General features: G+C 51.8%; 1 protein-coding gene across 1 annotated transcript in view; it reads left to right on the forward strand.

The window, feature by feature from the left end:
* Positions 1 to 21,059, forward strand: part of lamc1 (laminin, gamma 1) — a 29,503-nt gene that overhangs the window by 2,980 nt on the left and 5,464 nt on the right. Inside the window, exons 2-14 of the mRNA XM_068749024.1 lie at positions 10,555 to 10,859; positions 14,527 to 14,657; positions 16,018 to 16,184; positions 17,486 to 17,674; positions 18,138 to 18,255; positions 18,968 to 19,066; positions 19,147 to 19,283; positions 19,377 to 19,499; positions 19,582 to 19,771; positions 20,011 to 20,123; positions 20,208 to 20,429; positions 20,492 to 20,680; positions 20,762 to 21,007. Coding sequence (XP_068605125.1) covers positions 10,555 to 10,859; positions 14,527 to 14,657; positions 16,018 to 16,184; positions 17,486 to 17,674; positions 18,138 to 18,255; positions 18,968 to 19,066; positions 19,147 to 19,283; positions 19,377 to 19,499; positions 19,582 to 19,771; positions 20,011 to 20,123; positions 20,208 to 20,429; positions 20,492 to 20,680; positions 20,762 to 21,007 — 2,229 coding nt within the window. The remainder of the gene's footprint in view (positions 1 to 10,554; positions 10,860 to 14,526; positions 14,658 to 16,017; positions 16,185 to 17,485; positions 17,675 to 18,137; positions 18,256 to 18,967; positions 19,067 to 19,146; positions 19,284 to 19,376; positions 19,500 to 19,581; positions 19,772 to 20,010; positions 20,124 to 20,207; positions 20,430 to 20,491; positions 20,681 to 20,761; positions 21,008 to 21,059) is intronic.

Raw genomic sequence — 21,059 nt, forward strand, 5'->3', positions numbered from 1 at the left:
TTTCAGCGCGTGCGTTAATTACAGGCGGCCTTGAGAAGCATCACATGGCGGCGGTGTGTGTGTGTGAGGGGGGGGGGGGGGGGTTTCCAGGGTGTCTGTTTGATGTTTGAACACGAAGCATTCCTCAAAAGATAAAAAAAAAAAAATCTTCCTTGCGCTTCCAGGAAAGACTTTTGACGCCGGCAAACTCGACGTGACGCTCCAGTTAACTCTCACCTTTCTCCTTCGCATCATAAACCTCTGGCCGAAGCCTCCATTTTGGAAATGAAGTCTTTCATCAGCTGCCGTTAGCAGTCGGTGATTTCCAGAGCCGTTGTCCAGCTGTGCGGCGCTCATAATCTCCCCCGATCCCAGTTTCCCACGCTGAGCTCATTCCTCAGACACAAAACAACGAGTCCTCACCAGATGACCCCCCCGTCCCCCCCACCTCCGACACACACTCTCTGAGATTGCTATACTGTAATTTGCAACAGCTGACCTCCCAGTACTAACTGACACATAATACACCGCTGCTCTGCTAGCATGCTACTAAAGTCTCTCTATTGCTATTAACCGAACTTTAATTATAGACTGATGAAATATTACAAGTTCATCTTTCCCACATTCCTTCATTTTCCTCCAGATGTTACATTTTTCTTGTTTGCCGATGAAGCGGCGACATAACGAGTTGCTAGATTGTTTACTGGTTATCAGGAAGTGGTTGTTGCCCTGACGCTGAGGCGTCGTAGTTCTTACGCCGCTGTGACGCGAAGCCTCCGTGGGGGGGGGGGGGGGGCTTCCTTTCCGGGACAGTCGGCTTGAACTCCAGGCCTCCAGGGGCCTTTTCTTTTTGGTTCCACTGACTGATCCTTGAGAGTGACGCATGGATATTCAACCCTCCTCAGAGGAGAGCTGGAGAATTCCAGGAAGAGTTTTTCTTGGGAAAAATCCATCCTGAGGACGGAGCAGCGAGTCACGCTTGTGTTTGAACAAACTGTCAACAAAATCACTCGGGGTGAGGGGGGGGGGTCGTCACAACTGAGTACGAATCCGGATCGTAATTGGAACGCTTTGCGTTTCATTTTCAGCGTGAAATGTGATCCTGATTGTTTACCTGATATTTTGTTTCGGAAATTTGACTCTTCACAGAAACAAAAATTCTTTACCTGATAGGATTTTGCTGGCAAGTGAATCTTTTCAGTACTTTTATTTTGAAATGTTTAGCATTTTTTAAACTTGTTGCCATTAGCAACCGAAGCCTGTTCCTGTCTCTGCTGCGTGCGCTCAGTGCGGTTCGGTTCTGATTATGATCACATGACCGCTGCGGCGCTGATTGATTTTCCTACTGAGGACGGGAGCCAGAGCCGGAGGGGCGTTTTCAGGTGAGGGTCTTTGTTTACACAACAAACGGCGTCCTTTCTTCTCGGCCGCTTCCTTTGATCGCCGCTTTGAAGCGCCGCCTCGACATTCCTGTCACTGTGTGCTAATTAAAAGGGCCGCGGCGCTTCTGGGGTCAGCGCTGCGCCACTGTCGTTTCGGCTCCTTGACAACGCGAGCCCCCCCCCCCCCCCCCACGCTGCTGCTGCGGCGGCCATTTTGCTTCCGGGTGAAGATGGAGCTGCAGACGGTGGCGATGAGCAGCACAAAGTTCTGCTGCGTAAAGCCAGGCGTGCGTTTCTGGATGCCGCTCGGGGCTGTGGCGTCCCGTTTTACCGCCGCCGCCGCCAAACATGATTGGAAACGCGGACCTCTCGTAAATAAAAAGTAGCTGAAGGACGAATCGATTGATCTCGGTCCTCGTGTTGGCGTTCGTCTCGTAGTTTCCATCAAGCGTGTCGTCTCTCGACGCCGCCGCCGCCGTCGGCTTGTTATTAAACTTTATTCCCGCTGACACCTGGATCGAGCCCTCGCGCTGCGACGATGAAGTCACGGGAGGCGGGGCTGTGTAATTACACCGATGGTTCCCCGGCAGATACGCGCTGATGAGGGTTTGCTGCGCCGGCTGGTTTGTCCCGGCTGCAGGCAGTGAAAGCGACGCCATCGTTCATCTGCGTGTAAAACATCGCACTCCGAAGGCGGGGTTTAACTTCCGGCTCCGAGTGTTGCCATGGTAATAAACGTCCAAACGCATGGCTTCTCTCAGAACTTTGAATTGTTGCAGACTCCAGAAGTTCGGAATGAAAGGGGAGTCGTGGTTTGAGCCGTGTCCGTCTCCCACGCAGCGGCAGCGGGACGCGGGGAGGAACGTTCCGTCTGGACAATCGGCGCAGTGGAGACGTTCTAACGGGAAAATCAAAGCGGGAGGACGAGCGCCGACGTTCTTTAGGAGACTGGAGACTCGTCGGCTCAGACTAAACAGGTTGATACGATCTGCTGGGTCACGTCAGCATGGGGGCGTCGGCTCCGTTATCAGCAGAGCATCGGAACCGGCAGGCGGGAGGAACCCGAAGACGGGCGGAACCCGAAGGCGGGAGGAACCCGAAGGCGGGAGGAACCCAAAGGCGGGAGGAACCCAAAGGCGGGAGGAACCCGAAGGCGGGAGGAACCCGAAGGCGGGAGGAACCCAAAGACGGGAGGAACCCGAAGGCGGGAGGAACCCGAAGGCGGGAGGAACCCAAAGGCGGGAGGAACCCAAAGACGGGAGGAACCCAAAGACGGGAGGAACCCAAAGATGGGAGGAACCCAAAGGCGGGAGGAACCCGTCTAAGCTGGACCCAAACATTAATGGCAGGAAGGTTAGGAAGACGGAACCTGAGAATGTTACTGATTATTCTCTGCCCTCCAGTTCATGAATCATTGCAGTCGTCATGCCGACGCTAACTAAACTGTCTGACGTTGTTGCCCCCCCCCCCCCCCCCCCAGTGGCTCTGGTGCACTCACTCAGTCAGATCTCCCTCTGCCCGTCTTTGACTTCTGAGCCGGCCTTAAACCGGCGTCACGAAGCGCTTCCTGTCTCATGGGAAGAAGAACTGAGTGTGGGAACTCTGCTGGACGGACGGCGTCTCCTGTCCTCGGAGGACGCGGGAGTAAGGTGCGTTAAAGCAGCGTGGTATTTCAGGGGGGGGGGGGGCAGGAAGTGACTGGAGGCCTGGGGGGGGGGCTTTCTATTATTATAGCATGTGAACGAGCCGAGACGCTTTGCAGGGACAAGCAGATGCATGCAGGGTAATTTTAGCTCTGCTCCCGGGGAGGCGGGACGGCGGGAGGAAGAGTCGGAGCGGAGCGAGCGTAAACAGATAATTACGAGCGCCGCAGACTCGTTGACTGATTTACACCCCGGACCGGAACCGGATCCAAAGAACTCTGTCCCGTTCACGAAGCCAGGGGATGGCTAAACCCCCCCGTTGTGACATCACATGTGGGCGTGGCCAGACAATGACGGCAGGTCACAGCGAGGCGGGCTATTTGGCTACGTCCACATCGCCCGGCCAAAGCGGCGTGGTTTTTACACGCGGGCACGTTCGCAGGACGAGAGCGGCGCCCCCCAGAGGTGAATCGGAACGCCGCTGCTCGTACCTGCAGCTAATCACTGTCTGTCTGTGAAACGGAATAAATGGCCGCCCCGGACAAAGCCGCGATCTTTGATCAGCCATTTCAAAGCTTCTCCTGGCCCCTCCTCTTTGGGTTGAGATGACGGCAGCAGATAGTCGCCGGGGCGTCCTCAGGCGCTCGTTGTTCAGCCTGTTTACGTCTCTGATGTGGTTTGGATTTGTTTCCACGATTTTCTTTCCTGCCGTTTAGCTCTAGATCCGATGCGCTTTGTTTCTTGTTTACAGAAACTACTTCCTGTGGTTGAAAAAAGAACCCTCCTTATAAGTCTGACGTCAATTTAAATGGTTTAAATCAATAACTCGGTGATGCACACATACTCCTGTCTACTGCTGGTGCTCGTTAGCTTAGCCCCTCCCCCCCGGACGTTATTGCTAACATTGATGTTGGAATTTAAAATCGCTCCAGGTATTTCTAGATGTATGTGTGACAGATGATGAGCTGATGATGTCACAACGATGTCATAAAACCCCGCTGGCCAGGTGTGAGCAAGGCTAGGCAGTTAGCCGTGGCGTTAGAGAGGTGTGGGAGGGAATCAAAGACCTGTTGCATTATGGGATATGTAGCATCCCGCCACCTCTCTTTAAGACATTGCATAATTTTCCCTTTGATGAAAAGATGGAAATAAAAAGGTCCCGTTTGCTCCGCCCTCTGCGGCGCTGATGGAGAATCTTCAATGTGTTCTTCTGTGGGGTCTTCGTGGGGGGGGGGTGGATGCATGGACCCCTGCTGTCCTGCTGGGACTCTTTGTCTTGTTTGGGATAATGTTCGTTTGTTCCTGACGTCCCGGTGTGGTGACACCTCGGGGGGGGGGGGGGGGGGCGGGGGGGCTGCTTCTTTGGTGGTCTCTGCTGGCAAGGGGGGGGGGGTCCTCTTCTGAGCCAGTGACCATAAAGTGGGGCTGAATACGCGTCAATCAATCAATCAAGTCAATCGATGGAGCTCCTGTAGAGAAAACGACACGACGGCAGCAACAAATAAGAAGTTATGCAAAACACAAACGAGTAAATCTGAATAGAACCACGTTTGTCTCCGAATGAAGGATAACTCATCCTTCACTCCCTTCCCGTCTGTCCTGCCACCACATTTGATTGGAATTCCCCCGACCACACACACACACACACACACGCACACACACACACACGCACACACACACACACACACACGGCTCTTAAAACGTTCATGCAGTTCATCATTAAGTTCATATTTGTACTGTGTGTACCAGGTTGCTTTCCTGTAAATAAAAACGTTATTTTTTATTGCTATTATCCTTATTATCTTTCGTCTGTAATCTTTTGATGACATCGCTGGAGCTCATTAACATATTGATTTAATTCCTGGTGAACCTTCCTGGAGTCTCTCTGTCTCCTGGAGCTCATTAACATATTGATTTAATTGGAGGTGAACCTTCCTGGAGTCTCTCTATCACCCGGAGCTCTTATCGAGGTAGACCTGGAGCCAGCGCTCAAACCTCTGCTCCAGATCCTCGCCTCGGGCCCGCCACTTAATCTCTTCTCGTCCAATCAGAGCGCGCCGCCGGCGGCTGCTGTGTTTATCAAACAGAAGATTAGGGCGATATCAGCGCGGCATCCAGCAGACGCTCGACTGAGCGTGCTCGCTGCGGGGCGTCCGGCCTGAACTCCTCTGCGTGGTCTTCGTGTTTCCTGCTGATAACCGCCTGACTGGTTCCCCCCGAGGACTGTCCGCGTGTGGAAACCAAGCGCGCCTTCGTGGCTGCGTGCATTCCTCCCTATAGGAGCAGATTAGACATTAACCGAGGCGTTAATGTGCAACTGCGCTACCTCGCCGGCGTGACCCGATTTGCTCGTGATGTACAGAACCGTTGACGCTCGGCTGCTTGTTCAGATCAGTCGGATTAAAATTCCTCCCCGGGTTAGAGACGTGAACTCTCACCGGGACGAAGAAACAAACGCGTGCGCCGGTTTGTGTACGACTTATTTACGGCGTGAGTTTAGTCGTCGCTCTTAACGCACAGCGAAATAAAAGGACTCGAGGTGGATCCAGCGGCAGAGCCGGGGCGTGGTCCAATACGACCCGGACTTCACCGAAACATGCAGTAAACTCGCATTCAGGCTGTCGGGGTCAAAGGTCGCAGGTGTAGCATCAGTGTGAAGCACACTTTGAACCCGTTTCTTTCTACGGGCGGAAGTCGAAAGCGGAGCCTTTTCATTTCTTTGACCCACGCAACAGCATTTTGACGACAAACTCAATTTGAGAATCTTTTTTTAAAATTTTGACTCATTTTGTTTTCGTGCATGAGAAGGACTCATTTAAAATGCACGTTGATCCTCAGGAGACATTCATTGCTGGGATGTAAACGGAGTCGACCTCGACGCGGCGGCGTGTAGCCGACCGTCGGAGAGGCGGAGCCTCTGGTGACGAGCCGACGGCCGGCTCGGTGCGAGGGACGAGGCTTGCTCCGGCCCACACGTTCAAAAGTCAAAGCGGCCATTGTTCGCTCCTCCGGAGAAGAATGCGATGAGGTCATGGGAGGAAATTTAATTGGGCTGTGTGCTTCTCCTCCTCGCTCCACAACAACTGTACCCGCCTCCCCTGCTCCTCCCCCCCCTCCTCCTCCTCCTCCCAACCCTCAGGCCGACCCAGAGGATCCGCTACGCCAGCGGGACGACGGTTCACAGGAGCGTACTGTAAAAAAACACACTTTAATTTCACTCCAGTTTATGATTGACCTAAATTTAAAGACACCGTCGACTTTTAAAAGTTATTTTTTTGTTGGATTGGAGAACCGACAGTTTGTTCTCTCCTCTTTAATGTGTGAAAAAACGTGTTTTTTTTCTCCAGGTGAGGTGAAGCAAAATGTATTTGCAAAAATGGAACAAGATCAAGGTTTTGGGATGGATTTTGGTAACTTTGGAAACATTCCAAGTGCTTTGCGAGTCCCTAAAAAAAAAAAATCAAAGTTTATTTTGACACCAGGCCTTCGTTACTCAAAGCCGAGGATGAAACAATGAACAATCCGCCTTAATTTCCTTCTTGGTACGAGACACCGGGAAACATTGCTGGTCGGGATTGTTCAGGTGGACGAAGGAAGCGCTCCTCTTCCTGCAGAGAGTTTCGACCAAAACAGGTTCAAGGATATAAAGTCATGACGTAAAGTCAAAATGAATCCAAACAGGCCCAGAAATGTGCGGCATCTGCTCAAATCCCCGGATCCTCCAGCGGTGCAGCCGGAGGGAAGCTCAGCCTCAGAACTCCAGATCTTTTCAATCTTCGGCGTATTTTTTATGTCATTCTTGCACAAAAATGTAATCTGATAAGAAAGTAATCGTAATCTGGGGGGGGGGGGGTCTGCAGAAGTCTGAAGATCGTGTTTTCATTCTTCCTGGTGTTTAAAATGTCTCATCGTCCTGATACTGGATTGTCCGGCGTTCTCGAAGGAGGGTTTTTGGGACCTCTGTAAGGAGGTGAAATCTCATTCCCTTCTCGCAGGGCTTGCTTCCCCCCCCCCCCCTAATCTGTCCTCCCCAAGAACGTCTTGGAAGACAAACAAAGTGCGTCTCTGACCTCTCAGCAGGCCGCATCAGAACGTCCCTGCAGTGAATCTGCCCCGCGGCCAAATACCTGAAGATCCCTCAGATCTGTGAATCCTCAGCCCCCCCCCCCCCCCGCCGGGCGCCGCCGTTAATCCCACTGCTGTCCTGCCGATCGAATGAACGTCTGCTCTCATTGGTCCTCCGACGCGTCCCGACGCTTCTGATCCGATTCAAATTTTCTTGAGCTTTTTTTTTTTTTTTTATGAAAATGAAAGGAAACAAATTTTCTTACAAACCAGTTAATTTTTTTTTTTTTTTAGCCGAACATGACTCAAGAATCTGGAGGAAATCCTTTTCACTCTCAGACAACAATTCACATGGAAGCAAACATTTAGCGTTTTTATGCTAAAGCTAAGTTCATTTGTTTGTTTTCGTGTTTCCGTTCGTCTCGTCTTCCACCTTGTGAAACGCTAAAGCGTGCTCGCGTTCGTCGGGGAAACGTGTGTTGATTGTCCGGCCTACGAGGAGCGAGTCGTGTCTGATGTCCGAGGTCAGAGGTCGTCTTCTCTGCCTAAAGGGCACTTCAGCAGAGTTTGAACCTCCTGAAAGAAAATCCCCTTGTTTGCAAGCCGCTGCTGCTCGCTGACTCGTCTTCCATATCTGGGCAGGAAAAAACTCCCCCAGCCCCCCCCCCCCCCTCTCTCTCTCTTTGACATGAACAGCCTGTGTTGCTCGCTCGCCCTCTCTTCTCCACTGTGGATTCTTTCTTTCCCGGCGGAAACACATTCCAGCCGGTTCATTCCTGCCGTCACCCGGTCCCTCCCCGCACTGTCTCAGGAAGAAAAGCTCCTTCCTTCTGAACGACTGGAGGTTCTTTTCATGTCGGGACCTGACTGCGGGGGCCCCCCCTGGGGGGGGGGGAGGAGGGTCTGCAGGGGTCATCGCCCCACAATAGACGGGTTAGCTCCGCTTAAAGCAAAACCAGCTAATTGACGACGTCGGCGTTTGTTTCTCGGCGGTGAGGTTTGCTTCGGGAGGGTCTTAACGGCCGGCGGATTAAATTCGCTGTTTGGTTCTCCGGCGGCTTAAAGGTTGGGTTCATTCTTCTAAACCGGGCTTTGTTAACGCCCACTTCCAGAAGACGACTCTCAAGTCAACAGAACACAAAAGCTCCACTTGATCTCAGAGAATATCTTTACACAAGATAAAAATGTCTAAACAAACAGGAATGAAGCCGATTAAATCTCAAAGAGCTTTTTGTTCCCTTCGTCCGTGAACGTTTTAATCACCGTCGGAACTCTCTGCTGGCTGAGTTCTCGCCACGAGAGGAACGGTTCTAGTCATTAGAACCAGGTTTTTGTCATCGGTTCAAAAAGGTGATGTTTTGTTAAGTGTGAAATTTGCTGAATAAACAATTTAGATTTATGTTAAACCATGTTTAGAAGATAATAATGTACATAAAAGGAGGCATACATGCCCTCAAGAATGATAGTTAAAATAAGATTTGAAAATAAAGTTGAAATTAGGGCGTTTAAAAAGGGTAGGATATAAAAGCTTTCCGGGTTTTGGAGGGTTGTCTGATCCTTCCTATCCTGCCAGCATCACCCTTTTTTTGAAGTTGGTTTCATCCTGGATGTAAAAAGCAGCGCGGCCCCCTGCGTCGGACTCGGCAGGCGGTCGCCAGCAGTGGGCGGAGCCGGTCCTGACCTCGTGTGGCAGCAGAACGTAAACGCGTACAGCGGCGTCTTTGTTTGAGTCAAATTCTTCCTCTCGTCAATAAGACGATTGTTCTGGAAGAACAGGCGGAGTTCCCGCTGCAGTCCCCCCCCGATCAGATTGTCCCGCTCCTGAGATGATGTCATCCTCATGAGATGATGTCATCCTCACCTGTACACTCAGCAGTTTGATGCCTGCGCTCTGATTGGACGCTTTGACTCTGCTTTACTTTTTCACACCCGGGAGTTTTTGGGTTTTTTTTGTGCTGAAGTAGACGTCGTCATTATTGATTAATCAGATGATTATTGATTCCTAGGATTTGTAGCCAGGGATGATGGCCGTCATCATTAGAAGACAAAGTTTCCACAGATTGTTTAATGGACTATAAATCCCCCGGAGGGCTTTCCCAGTGCTCTCCAACCAGCGTTAACTGGTGTGGAACCAGTCAAACATGTAAAAGCTAAGTGTCACAATAAGGAGCAGCTTATCTTCATCTTACCCAGCAGCCACCGGGGTCGGCTCGGTCCAGTTTGAGCGGGTGCGGGGGAGTCTTTATTTAGAGACGGTTCTGTTCCTGCCGGCTGGAGTCCGTCCGGCTGAGAGTTCTTCCTCTCCTCCTGTGATCCGAGGCCAGAAAGACGCTTCGGGATCGCAGACGAATTAAACTTCACCTCCGGAAGGCTCGGAAAAAGATGAAGCGTCATTCCGTTACCAGACATGGAGAATATTTCATTGGTTCTGACGCCAGAATGACGTTCAGACTGACCCATCAATCCAAACTGGACCTCTGATTGTAACCAGTTCGTCGTGTAAGATCAGATATTGGGGTTTAGGGGCTCCTCCAGTTTCAGTTATAGGGTGCGGATCCAGATCCTCCATGCGTGGGACTGTTCTAGATTCTCCTACCGTTCTATTGAGGTTAATGTCCGTTCACGTTCACGGCGTTCCAGATATTTGAACACGAAAAATATCTGGAGAATATTTTAGAGAGAATAGAGAATAGACAAAACGAACTCAGATCTTCTGCTCCGGTGCCGCATGTTGGACCCGTGTCTTTTAGATATCAGGTGATTAATCAGTAAAAAAGGACTTATCCGGCCTGCTTCAATTGCTTTTTGTTAACCTTGACCCAAAAACACTCACACACACACACACACACGCGCACTCATAGGGGGCGGAGGAAGTTGTTTGTTTGCCGTGGCGTCATCGTTTCCTGTAATAAACTGCAGCCTTTTGTCAGGATCCCATCAGCTGCTTCACCTTTATTTGCCATGGACACAAAGGGCCCCCCCCCCCGAGGGCCGGGGGGCCCCTGTCAGCAGCTCACTGTTTACAGAGCAGATTCTTTGGCTGAGCAAACAGCCGTACCCCCCGCCGCGCAGCTCAAACATGACGGCGGCGGCGCTCCTCGACATGCTGACGGACGGCTCCAGGAGTCGTCTGCTCAGCGGCGAGTTCGGACTCGTCAAATATGCGAATTTAAAGGACGAGTTTGCCGTTTTTCACCTCGCATTCCTGCTCGTTTGATATCCAACGCTTCCTGAAGAGAGTTTATTTCCTGTAGAATCTTTGAACTCAAGGCCTTCTATTGTTTTAAATATTTCTTGTCCAGTTTCAACGCCGTGTTGCTTTTCGACAGAGGTTCATTGTCAAAAGAAAACGGAAGATTTACGCAGACAAAGCGTGGAAATAAAAGAACAAGAACGTGAAAACAATTCGGCAGAAAGATGTTTCAGAAGTGAGCGCTGAGGCGCCGTAACTGAAATCCGTGCGTCTTTCCATCGTTCCTCCGCAGGCAAGTCCTTCGACATCACCTACGTGCGGCTCAAGTTCCACACCAGCCGCCCCGAGAGCTTCGTCATCTACAAGCGGACCAGAGAAGGGGGCCCCTGGGTCCCGTACCAGTACTACAGCGGCTCCTGTGAGAAGACCTATCAGAAGGCGGGCCGCGGCTTCATTCGCACCGGGGAGGACGAGCAGCAGGCGCTCTGCACCGACGAGTTCAGCGACATCTCGCCGCTCACCGGCGGCAACGTGGCGTTCTCCACGCTGGAGGGCCGACCCAGTGCCTACAACTTCGACAACAGCCCCGTCCTCCAGGTGAGAGCCGCGCCTGCAGTACGTGATGATTGGCCGACTGGGTTAGGTTCGGAAAGCCCTCGGCCTGCGAACGCACACAAAAACGCAGCATGTTCCAAAGTGGACTCGGGTGCCACACTGTTGCATTCTGGGTTGTAAATTCGTAAGGAATCTGACTAAATCTGCTACGAACACGAGCAATTATTGGCTTCATTTAAAGGTAAATCCGTACATTTAAAGATGAGATGGGGCACTTTATCTGACCTCTGATGTCACTAAGTGTTGTCACATGTTGCTAGGCGACGCCCCCAGTTTTCCCACTGCAGCTCAGTTTGGCTCCAGAGACTTCTGTCCCCCCTCTCACCCTGTGCTTCATCCCCCCTCCTCCTCCTCCTCAGTGTGTTTGTGTTTCCGTGTTTCATCACTCACGTTGTTGCTCAATAACCGAGCAGCTACGTTTTCATTCTCCTCTGGTTTTGAAATGTGTGTTTTTATTTCATGCTTAAACTGAAATGTCAGGAAAAAGACTCCGGCCGTCATCCCGCTCTCTCTCACCTCTCTATATCCCATCCTTTCAGTCCCACAAATGTTCTTCACACCTGCGCCCAGCGTTTTCTGGTGGAGATGGATTCCAGCTAGTGATGGCGTCGCCTCATTTCAACGCGTATAAATATCACAACCGGGTATTAAAACGTCTGCTTTATTTTAAGGAAGTACAAACCTAAACGTTTGGGGATGCAGCCCAAGAATAAAACTGTGACGGCTGGACCCGACTCAGCTGCTGTTTATTTCCTACTCGGCGATGACAGACGTCAGGAATGTCAGCGAGCGGGCGACAAACAGCCGTCCGACGCCTCTACGCGCAGCTTCAGTATAAATAGCTTCATGCCGACGGGTCAAATAAGGAAGTTTAGGCACGAGCTGCGGGGCTAAATTTGTTCATTTGCATAGAGGAGAGGTATTGGTGACAGAGAGGAAGAGCTGACACTCTTCGTCAGTCTCACGGCGTCATTGTTAAACTCGCATGGAGTCATCCTCACTTTCCATGGGCGTGAGGACCCTGATTGGGTGAACTGTTCCTTTAAGACTCAGTCTCTCCAGCATTAAACAACAAAATGAGCTGCCGCAGCCAGAGTTGTGACTGTTGATTGATTGATCATTATCAATACTGTTAATAAATGTATGACTCGCGTGCTAGTTTCTTTTTAACTGGCTAGCCATTGCTAGCCACGTCAGCTAGGTGGTTACCCCGCACCCCCTCCAGTAACTGGACTGTGATTGTTCACACGTCTAAGATATCGTACAGACGTCTCCGTGGTTCCGAGGCTTCAGAATGTATGTGTGGGATCCACGGAGGAGGTTCCGGCAGCATTCCTCGCTCCAGAAAACATCGGCCGAGGCTCGCACGCTGGCACGGAGCTGCAGATGATTGATAGCAGCTGAATGTCCTCGGTTTGCGCCGTGTTGACTCAGCTGAGAAACCCGGACGGACCGACGAGCTCGCAGCTGCTGGACGAACGAACGGTACCGAGTTTATCCGACATGATTCACGACTGAATGCAGCTGCAGGGACTTTAACAATGGCCGTCTTCATCGCCGCCACTGACGTCTGCCAAACGCTGAGCCTCCATCGCCGTTCGGCCGCAGACAAACATCAGACTACAGAGTGTCAGGACTGAGAGGGCCTCGCAGCTGGCAGCAGATTTTGGACTTCCTGCGAGGGTCCACCGGACACAGTCGTTCAAGGGTGTGGCCAAAGCCATCGGAATATCATTTAGCTTTAGTGTTTTGCCAAAGGTTAAACTTTGTTATCCTCCCTTCCGTGTTCCAAGGGAGTCGGTTCAGTGTCGTTTGAGCAACTCGGGGGAATATTAAAAAACACAATGTGAAAGAAAGTGGACTAAAACGTAGAATTCAGAAAGTCAGGAGTTGATGAAACTCTCTGGAAGCTTCCGGGGAGCCTCAGTCAATCTGGGATGAGAACCCAGACTAGAGCCAGAACACATTAGAGGGATTATACAGCCCATCTGGCCCTGGGAACACTTTGGGATCCTCCAACAACAGCTGGAGGATCTTCACCTCGCTGAAGATGCCGGATGAATAGAGTTACTAGAAATCCCAGAAGTGTTTGAAGTTCTTGTAAAATCTCACCTTTACTCGTCTAAAGTTTGAGTTCTTAAAGTGGGTTTGAAGTCGGAGGTGGACAATGTCAGTGTGGAAAATTTATATAAAGTAGTAGACATGACCTTTTGTGGTCTGGATTATCAGTAGAAGTCCAAAAGAGCCATCTGAGGTCAACATCTGGTTCGGATGCCTCCCTTCGGAGGTTTTCTGGACAACTGGAAATACTACATTAACTACTACGTATCTCATTCACGCTGGGAATGCCTCGGGATCCAACAGGAGGAGCTGGAAAGAATTGCTCAGGGGCGGCACGGCCGGAATGTGAAATTAGGCTGCTGCTACTACGGCTCGACCCCGGATGAGGGGAAGTGAACGGATTGATAGAGTTGAAGAACTGATTGATAATCCACTTAGATTTATCTTAAATCCTGGTTGTCCTGGTCGTGCTCCTCGGGAGGCCCACCAGCATTTGGAAGGTCTCTTGAGAATCTCAGGTGTCGGGAGACGAGTTAGAGCAGGCATGGGCAAACTAAGGCCCGGGGGCCAGATATGGCCCTTTGGGCTTTTTAATCCGGCCCCCGGAATTTGTCCAAATTCTATCATTAAATTACATTTAATTATAATTAAACCTCCCGTCTACTTCGTCACATTTTCAAAATGTTCGGGACATTTTGCGGTGGGAAAATAAAACCTTTTTTCTCCCATCTCGCTCTCTTTGGCTAACTTGGTGAAGCAGCTGGTGGGTGAATCAGCAGTGAAACGAGGATTTAACATCAGCGTGTCGAGTCCCAGGAGGAGTCGGGCGTTTACGAGTCGGTGCATGAAAGTAGAGTCGACCTGAACGCCAGAGCCAAACTCTCATCTCTGGTTTTATTTGACGCTTGAACCGTATCTCCTACAGGAGGCCTGTCAGCCATGTTGTCCTCCTCTTCGGGGTCTTTTTTATTTTTTTTAAAGCCATGCCGCTGTGGGATTGTTCACGTCACGCGTTCCCTGGCAGCAGTGACGTTACCGTTTCTGCACCGGGCCGACGGTTTGTCCTCAGACAGCTGCTCCGAGTTCACCCTCTGCTCAATAAAAAAACCCCGATAAGCTTCCTGCTGATATTGAGCAAAGCTATCGCTGGCCTTCGCTCAGCTTCCCATGAGCCTTTCACACGGGCGGGATGTTGAGCAACTCCGTGATGAGACGAGCGGGGCAGGTGTCCTTCAGTAATTCCCTCCGTCGCCAAGAAAATAGCGTTTCACGCGACGGCGTCAGTCGGAGCGCCTGTTTGTGGGCTCGCGTCACCGCGTTTCCCACAGAACCACAAAACTCTTCCTGTTTGCAGATTCACAATCGGGGGGAAAAAAATGTGTTTCCCAACATCTGTTTGCTAACGGCGCGGCTCTCAGGATCGCTGCTGTTCCGTCCAATCGCGTCCTCCGGACTGAAATATCTCAACTATCTGAAGGGCTGCGATGAAATGTGCGTCGGGTTTTAACGTGTCCCACGCTTGAGAGCGTGTTTGGGTTCTGCTGCCCGTCGGACTCGTCTTTGGTGACGTCTGTGTTGTCTCTTGCAGGATTGGGTGACGGCGACCGACATCAGAGTGACCCTGAACAGGCTCAACACGTTTGGGGACGAGGTTTTTAATGACCCCAAGGTCCTCAAGTCCTACTACTACGCCATCTCTGACTTTGCTGTTGGAGGAAGGTAATGCTCGTGTGACGTGTGGTCCGGTGGTTTTGTGGGTCCTGGCCTTTGTGTTTTCTCTGTGTGGTCTAAATCCACATAAGGACTTCTCTCCCTGCTTGTCTGGGGAAAAAAAAAAAAAAAAAAAAGGTTTGGTCAGGCATTACAAGAGTATTTAACAGACCGTCTGTTTGAAATGTGGAGCGGATTTCCATGACACAGTTGGCATTCCTGGCATTCCTGACCGGCAGGACTGGATTACAGGGAACCTGGGACAGGGGTAGACCATCCGCCATGATGGGCGGGAGAAAAGGGGAAGAGTCCGGAGTCTGAGCACCTGTCAGAGCTGCAGAATTCAGCCTTTTTATTTATTCAAGGAGGGATTTCCGAGGAGTCTTTTCCTCTGGAGGCTCCGCCCTTTTTCATCTGAACCCTGTTCACCTGAGCAAAGACGACCGGCTCAGATCCGCTCCTGACGTTTTTTGATGCCGTTTCCAACTTCCAAAGCCGTAACGGAAAATTAAAGCGGAAATGTGAAAGAACATTTGATCTGATTTCATCTTTGTCTTTATTCCGGTAGCAGCTGTTGACTCTGTCGAGTTTCTAACTTGAAGCCAAAGCTAACATTGGATGACTTGGGGGGTCAAAGCTAAGAGGCTAGTTGCCACATGTAACTCCATTTGAGGCTAGCAGGCCTCATGGGAATGTTGATCTTTTGCACCCTTTCCATTGTTGGCGAACTTCATTTGTAAATGAATAATAAAGTTAGAACGAGAGCTGAACTTCCACTCATATCTTTGCAGGCAGGTACTTGTATCGAGTCCCATCCATCAGCACAACAACGATTAAATTCCTGAAAGTCGCCGGTGAACGACACGTCGGCATTGATTAATTCTTCGAAACCTTCTCCGTGTTTCTGCATTCTAGAGTTAAACGTTGTTTCGTCCTCCCTGAAACGGGGCGATGGGAATAAAGACGGCGAGCGCTGTCGATGTGGATTCGTACGTCTGAGGCTTCGTCCTTCCTGCCATCAGTTTTTCCACATCTCTCTGCCAAGATACACCTGAGACCATCACTAGAGGTGTTGTCTGAGCAAGTCTTGTCCTGTTGTTAGGGGCCCCCTCCCCCCCCCCCCCAGGAAGTTTAGGAAAGCTTTACTTCAGAGTGGAAAAATCAGATCAACACCGGTGTTGTTTCAAACCGCTGCGTTCTCAAATGGACAGGACTCTGTTTGCACACAATGAAATCCGTCCCTTTACTTAAGTCACCTTCGTTATGCTTTGAGCCTAAATCTGTTCTGATTCGTAGACCTTTAGGTTCCGCCGTAGAGGCGTGTTTCCTGTTGTTGGGGTGCAACGGTGTGTTCCTGTGTTTCTGTCAGGTGTAAGTGTAACGGGCACGCCAGTGAATGCGCGAAGAACGACCGGGGGCGTCTGGTGTGTAACTGCAAGCACAACACAGAGGGAGACGACTGCAACGTCTGCAAAGCCTTCTACAACAACCGGCCGTGGAGGAGAGCGACCGCCGACAACCCCAACGAATGTCTGCGTAAGTGTGCAGCCGCCGGACTGAAGACAGCTACGGCTGTTCTACCGCAGCTACGGCTGTTCTATCGCAGCTACGGCTGTTCTGCAGCAGCTACGGCTGTTCTGCAGCAGCTACGACTGTTCTAGCGCAGCTACGGCTGTTCTAGCGCAGCTACGACTGTTCTGCAGCAGCTACGGCTGTTCTGCAGCAGCTACGGCTGTTCTGCAGCAGCTACGGCTGTTCTAGCGCAGCTACGACTGTTCTGCAGCAGCTACGGCTGTTCTGCAGCAGCTGCGGCTGTTCTAGCGCAGCTACGACTGTTCTGCAGCAGCTACGACTGTTCTGCAGCAGCTACGGCTGTTCTGCCGCAGCTACGACTGTTCTGCAGCAGCTACGGCTGTTCTGCAGCAGCTACGACTGTTCTGCAGCAGCTACGACTGTTCTGCAGCAGCTACGGCTGTTCTGCAGCAGCTACGGCTGTTCTGCAGCAGCTACGGCTGTTCTGCAGCAGCTACGGCTGTTCTGCAGCTACGGCTGTTCTGCAGCAGCTACGGCTGTTCTGCCGCAGCTACGACTGTTCTGCAGCAGCTACGGCTGTTCTAGCGCAGCTACGACTGTTCTGCAGCAGCTACGGCTGTTCTAGCGCAGCTACGACTGTTCTGCAGCAGCTACGGCTGTTCTGCAGCAGCTACGGCTGTTCTGCAGCTACGGCTGTTCTGCAGCAGCTACGGCTGTTCTGCCGCAGCTACGACTGTTCTGCAGCAGCTACGGCTGTTCTGCAGCAGCTACGGCTGTTCTGCAGCAGCTACGGCTGTTCTGCAGCAGCTACGGCTGTTCTGCAGCAGCTACGACTGTTCTGCAGCAGCTACGGCTGTTCTACTTCTAGCTTTAAATTGGAACAAATAAAATAATCAGCTTGGAAGAAAAAAAACTGCAAAGTCAAACGGGTTAGTTAAAAAGAAGAGATTTAATAAAATATTCCGTTACGCCCCAGCTAGAGAGGAAATCTTAGTGTTAGTCACGGCACTCTCAAGGGAATTGTGGGAGCTGTAGTTCTTATATCACAGTGCAGATGCATGACTAACAGGAAATATTAGTGTTGTTCTTCTCCCACAGTCGACTTAATCCATCCTGCAGTGCTGAGACCAGCACAGGAAACCGGAGCAGCCCGATAGGATGGGGAAAAAAACTCGTGTTGACGTTTCAGACTTCCAGCTGAGATTTATTCAACCCTGTTTTATCTGTGACTTGGTTTTACTCCGCTTGTCCAGCCCAGTTTAACACTCATGAATGTGTCCCCCCCCCCCCCCGGTCTCCTTCAGCCTGCGACTGTAACGGGAAGAGCTCCGAGTGTTACTTTGACGCCGAGCTGTACCGGGCCACCGGGCACGGAGGCCACTGCAGGAACTGTGCCGACAACACCGACGGCCCCAACTGTGAGCGCTGCCTCGACTACTTCTACAGAGAGCAGAGCGGCGGCCGCTGCCGGCCCTGTGGCTGCAACGGCGTCGGTGAGTTCAGGAACATCTGGGAAACGCATGCACAAGCGGCTTGTGCATGTCTGTGAACTATTTTAAAGCTACTTCCGACTTTCAGCCGTATCAAATGGCCCTCGAATTTCAAGGTCACATGACCAAAGTTCCATTTTTAGGTGGCGTCATAACAAGCTGGTGTCTCGTTTATTGCTTCAGCCTAGCATAGAGGGGAGAGAGCGCAGTGGGGAACTGTTAGCTTACCTTAGCACAAAGACGAGAGGCAGTAGGAAAGTCTTTTTATGTGTTAAATCCTGAGGTTTTTTTAAAGTAAAGTAGGAAACATCTGATGTTGTGATTATAAATCCGCTCGGCGGTACACACATGAAGTGAGCTGTCCTTGAAACCCGCACCGCCCGTGGAAGGAAGCTTGTGCTAATGGCCGCTGATTGTTTGCACGTGGTTGAAGGTTAACTCGCTGGCGCTTGTTGTGTGTTTCCAGGCTCCGAGTCTCCTCAGTGTGACAACAGAGGCGTGTGCGCATGCAAGCCAGGAGTGACTGGAGAAAAGTGCGACCGCTGCCAGCCGGGGTACCACAGTCTGACGGAGGCCGGCTGCAGGTACTTCAGCTGACCTCCGGCCCACGGGGACGCTGTTAGCTTGGCTTAGCACAGACCGTGGAAGCCGTTAGCTTGGCTTAGCACAAACAGTGGAAGCCGTTAGCTTGGCTTAGCACAAACAGTGGAAGCCGTTAGCTTGGCTTAGCACAAACAGTGAAAGCATGGGGAAACTGTTAGCCTAGCGCCAAAAACCTCCCTCCAGGGGTTTTTCATCGTTCTGATGTTTTGTTCTCACTTTAGATCTCAAACATGAAACATTCTGGCTTTACTTCAGTATTTATACATTAGAGGTATTGGAAGGTTTTCTTCTTTAGAGTGAGTCGAAGGTACGTATATCCTCCTGGGACCCAGCCCGCCAGTTAGCATGTCCTCTGTGATGGACAAATGTCCACTACAGAGGACATGCTAACTGGCTGCGTCTCAGAAGGATATAAAATACATTCTCCAAATGTGTATCGATCAGAATTATTTGGTCTTCAGAAGGCTAGTCAAATACTGTCTGTATTGTACAGATATTGAACTGTGAGCGCCATCTGCTGGCCAGATTTGAAAAATAATTATAAACCGTCAACTGGATTTCCCTTCTTCCTGTGATGTTAAATAATTAATAGAGTATTTTTAAGGTACAAAACTAACATGTCACAGTGCTTTAAATGTAATGTACAGTAATGTAACCAATATAAAAACACACACCTCTCTCTCTCTCTGTCAGGCCTTGCTCTTGCTCGCCCTCTGGCAGCGCTCAGGGCTGCGACGTCAACACAGGAAAGTGTCGCTGTAAAGACAACGTGGAGGGCTTCAACTGTGACAGGTAACGCATCTCGAGTGAACGCACGGGGGGGTGGGGGGGGGGGGGGTTAAACCTTCAGCAACGTGTCTGTGGTCCATCAGGTGTAAACTGGGCTACTTCAACCTGGACCCCAACAACGCTCAGGGCTGCACTCCCTGCTTCTGCTTCCAGCACTCGTCCGTGTGCGACGTCGCCGAGGGCTTCAGCGTCCACGCCGTCAGCTCCTCCTTCTCCAGAGGTAAGGGCGCCTCCGGGCGGGGCGGAGGGACGGAATCCCTCAGAAAAGACATGTGACCTCAGTGATGTGTGTGTGTGTGTGCGTGCATGTTAGATGACGAGCAGTGGACCGGTCAGCAGCGGGACGGCTCCAGCGTCTCCGTCCAGTGGTCACCCACCGGACAGGAAGTCTCCCTCATCTCAGAGGACTATTTCCCCATGTACTTCGTCGCCCCAGGTACGTGCACACACGCACGCACACACACACACACACACACACCACTCTGGCGGTTTTCCTCTCATGTCTTCTTTTGTCACAGATAGTTTTTTGGGGAACCAGATGTTGAGCTACGGACAGAACCTCACTCTGAATTTCCGGGTCGACCGTCGGGACACCCGGCTGTCTGCCGAGGATCTGGTCCTGGAAGGAGCCAGCCTAAGGGTGGCCGTCCCCCTCATCGCCCAGGGCAACGCCTACCCCGATGAGAACATGCAGACTTATGTGTTCAGGTGAGGCGCTTTGCGATTAACCCTTTGTGCGTTCATAATCTCTGTTCATCATCCCGTCAAGGATCTTTAGATTTGCTTCATAATCTGGATCGGCGAGATGTTTCACTGTAGCCCGATTGAAACTCGTTGGTCTCTGGTTCTGTCACGCTGGTTTTCGTACAATCTGCTGGTTTGGCATCACCTCGGATTCAGATTATAATCCGGATTAAGATGGTCTCTGTTGATGATGTGTTTCTCAGGCTCCACGACAGCACCGACCACCCCTGGAGGCCGACGATCAGCCACTCCGACTTCCAGAAGCTTCTCCACAACCTGACCGCCATCAAGATCCGAGGAACCTACAGCGAGAGGAGTAAGGGTCCTGTGCAGCCGACCGAGTGCCACCGACCGGTGACCGACCGGTGCCCTCAGAGTGCTGATGCCTGTGTCTTTGCAGGCGCCGGTTACCTTGACGACGTCTCTTTGGTGACGGCCAGGCGAGGCCCGGGTGTCCCGGCCCGCTGGGTGGAGCGCTGCACGTGCCCTCAGGGTTACCAGGGGCAGCACTGTGAGCAGTGCATGCTGGGATACCGCCGCGCCCGGCAAGAGCTCGGCTCCTTCAGCCCCTGTGAGCCCTGCAACTGTCACGGGCACAGCGACGCCTGCGACCCGGGGACAGGTAATACCGGGACGGGTAACGGTGGTTTGACCGGTCACTGACCGCTGGCGTCCGTCTCTCAGGAGCGTGCGACTGCCAGGACGACACGGCTGGTTTGAGCTGCGAGCGCTGCAAAGACGGTTTCTACGGCGACGCCACCAAAGGGACACCGAGCGACTGTGAGCCCTGCCCCTGTCCCGCCGGCGCCACCTGTGCCGTTGTCCTGACAACCAGAGAGGTGGTCTGCACCAACTGTCCCACGGGAACCACAGGTACGCGGCGTTCGTCCCTCGCCGCTTCTCCGAGCTCCGGCACTCGGGTGACGCTGAACCGCTCCGGCTACCTGTGCGCAGGTAAACGCTGCGAGCTCTGCGACGACGGCTTCTTCGGCGACCCGCTGGGTCAGAGCGGTCCGGCGCGCGCCTGCCGCGCCTGCAAGTGCAGCGATAACATCGACCCCAACGCCGTCGGCAACTGCGACCGGGAGACGGGCGAGTGCCTCAAGTGCATCTACAACACCGCCGGCTTCTTCTGCGACCGCTGCAAGGAAGGTTTCTACGGCAACGCCCTTTCGGCCAACCCCGACGACAAGTGCAAACGTAAGAGGAAAGACGTTTTCCATCTGCCGTTGGAATAGCGTCGACAGAAAAA

Source organism: Brachionichthys hirsutus, chromosome 15 (assembly GCF_040956055.1).
Source record: "Brachionichthys hirsutus isolate HB-005 chromosome 15, CSIRO-AGI_Bhir_v1, whole genome shotgun sequence".
Taxonomy (NCBI): Eukaryota; Metazoa; Chordata; class Actinopteri; order Lophiiformes; family Brachionichthyidae; genus Brachionichthys; species Brachionichthys hirsutus.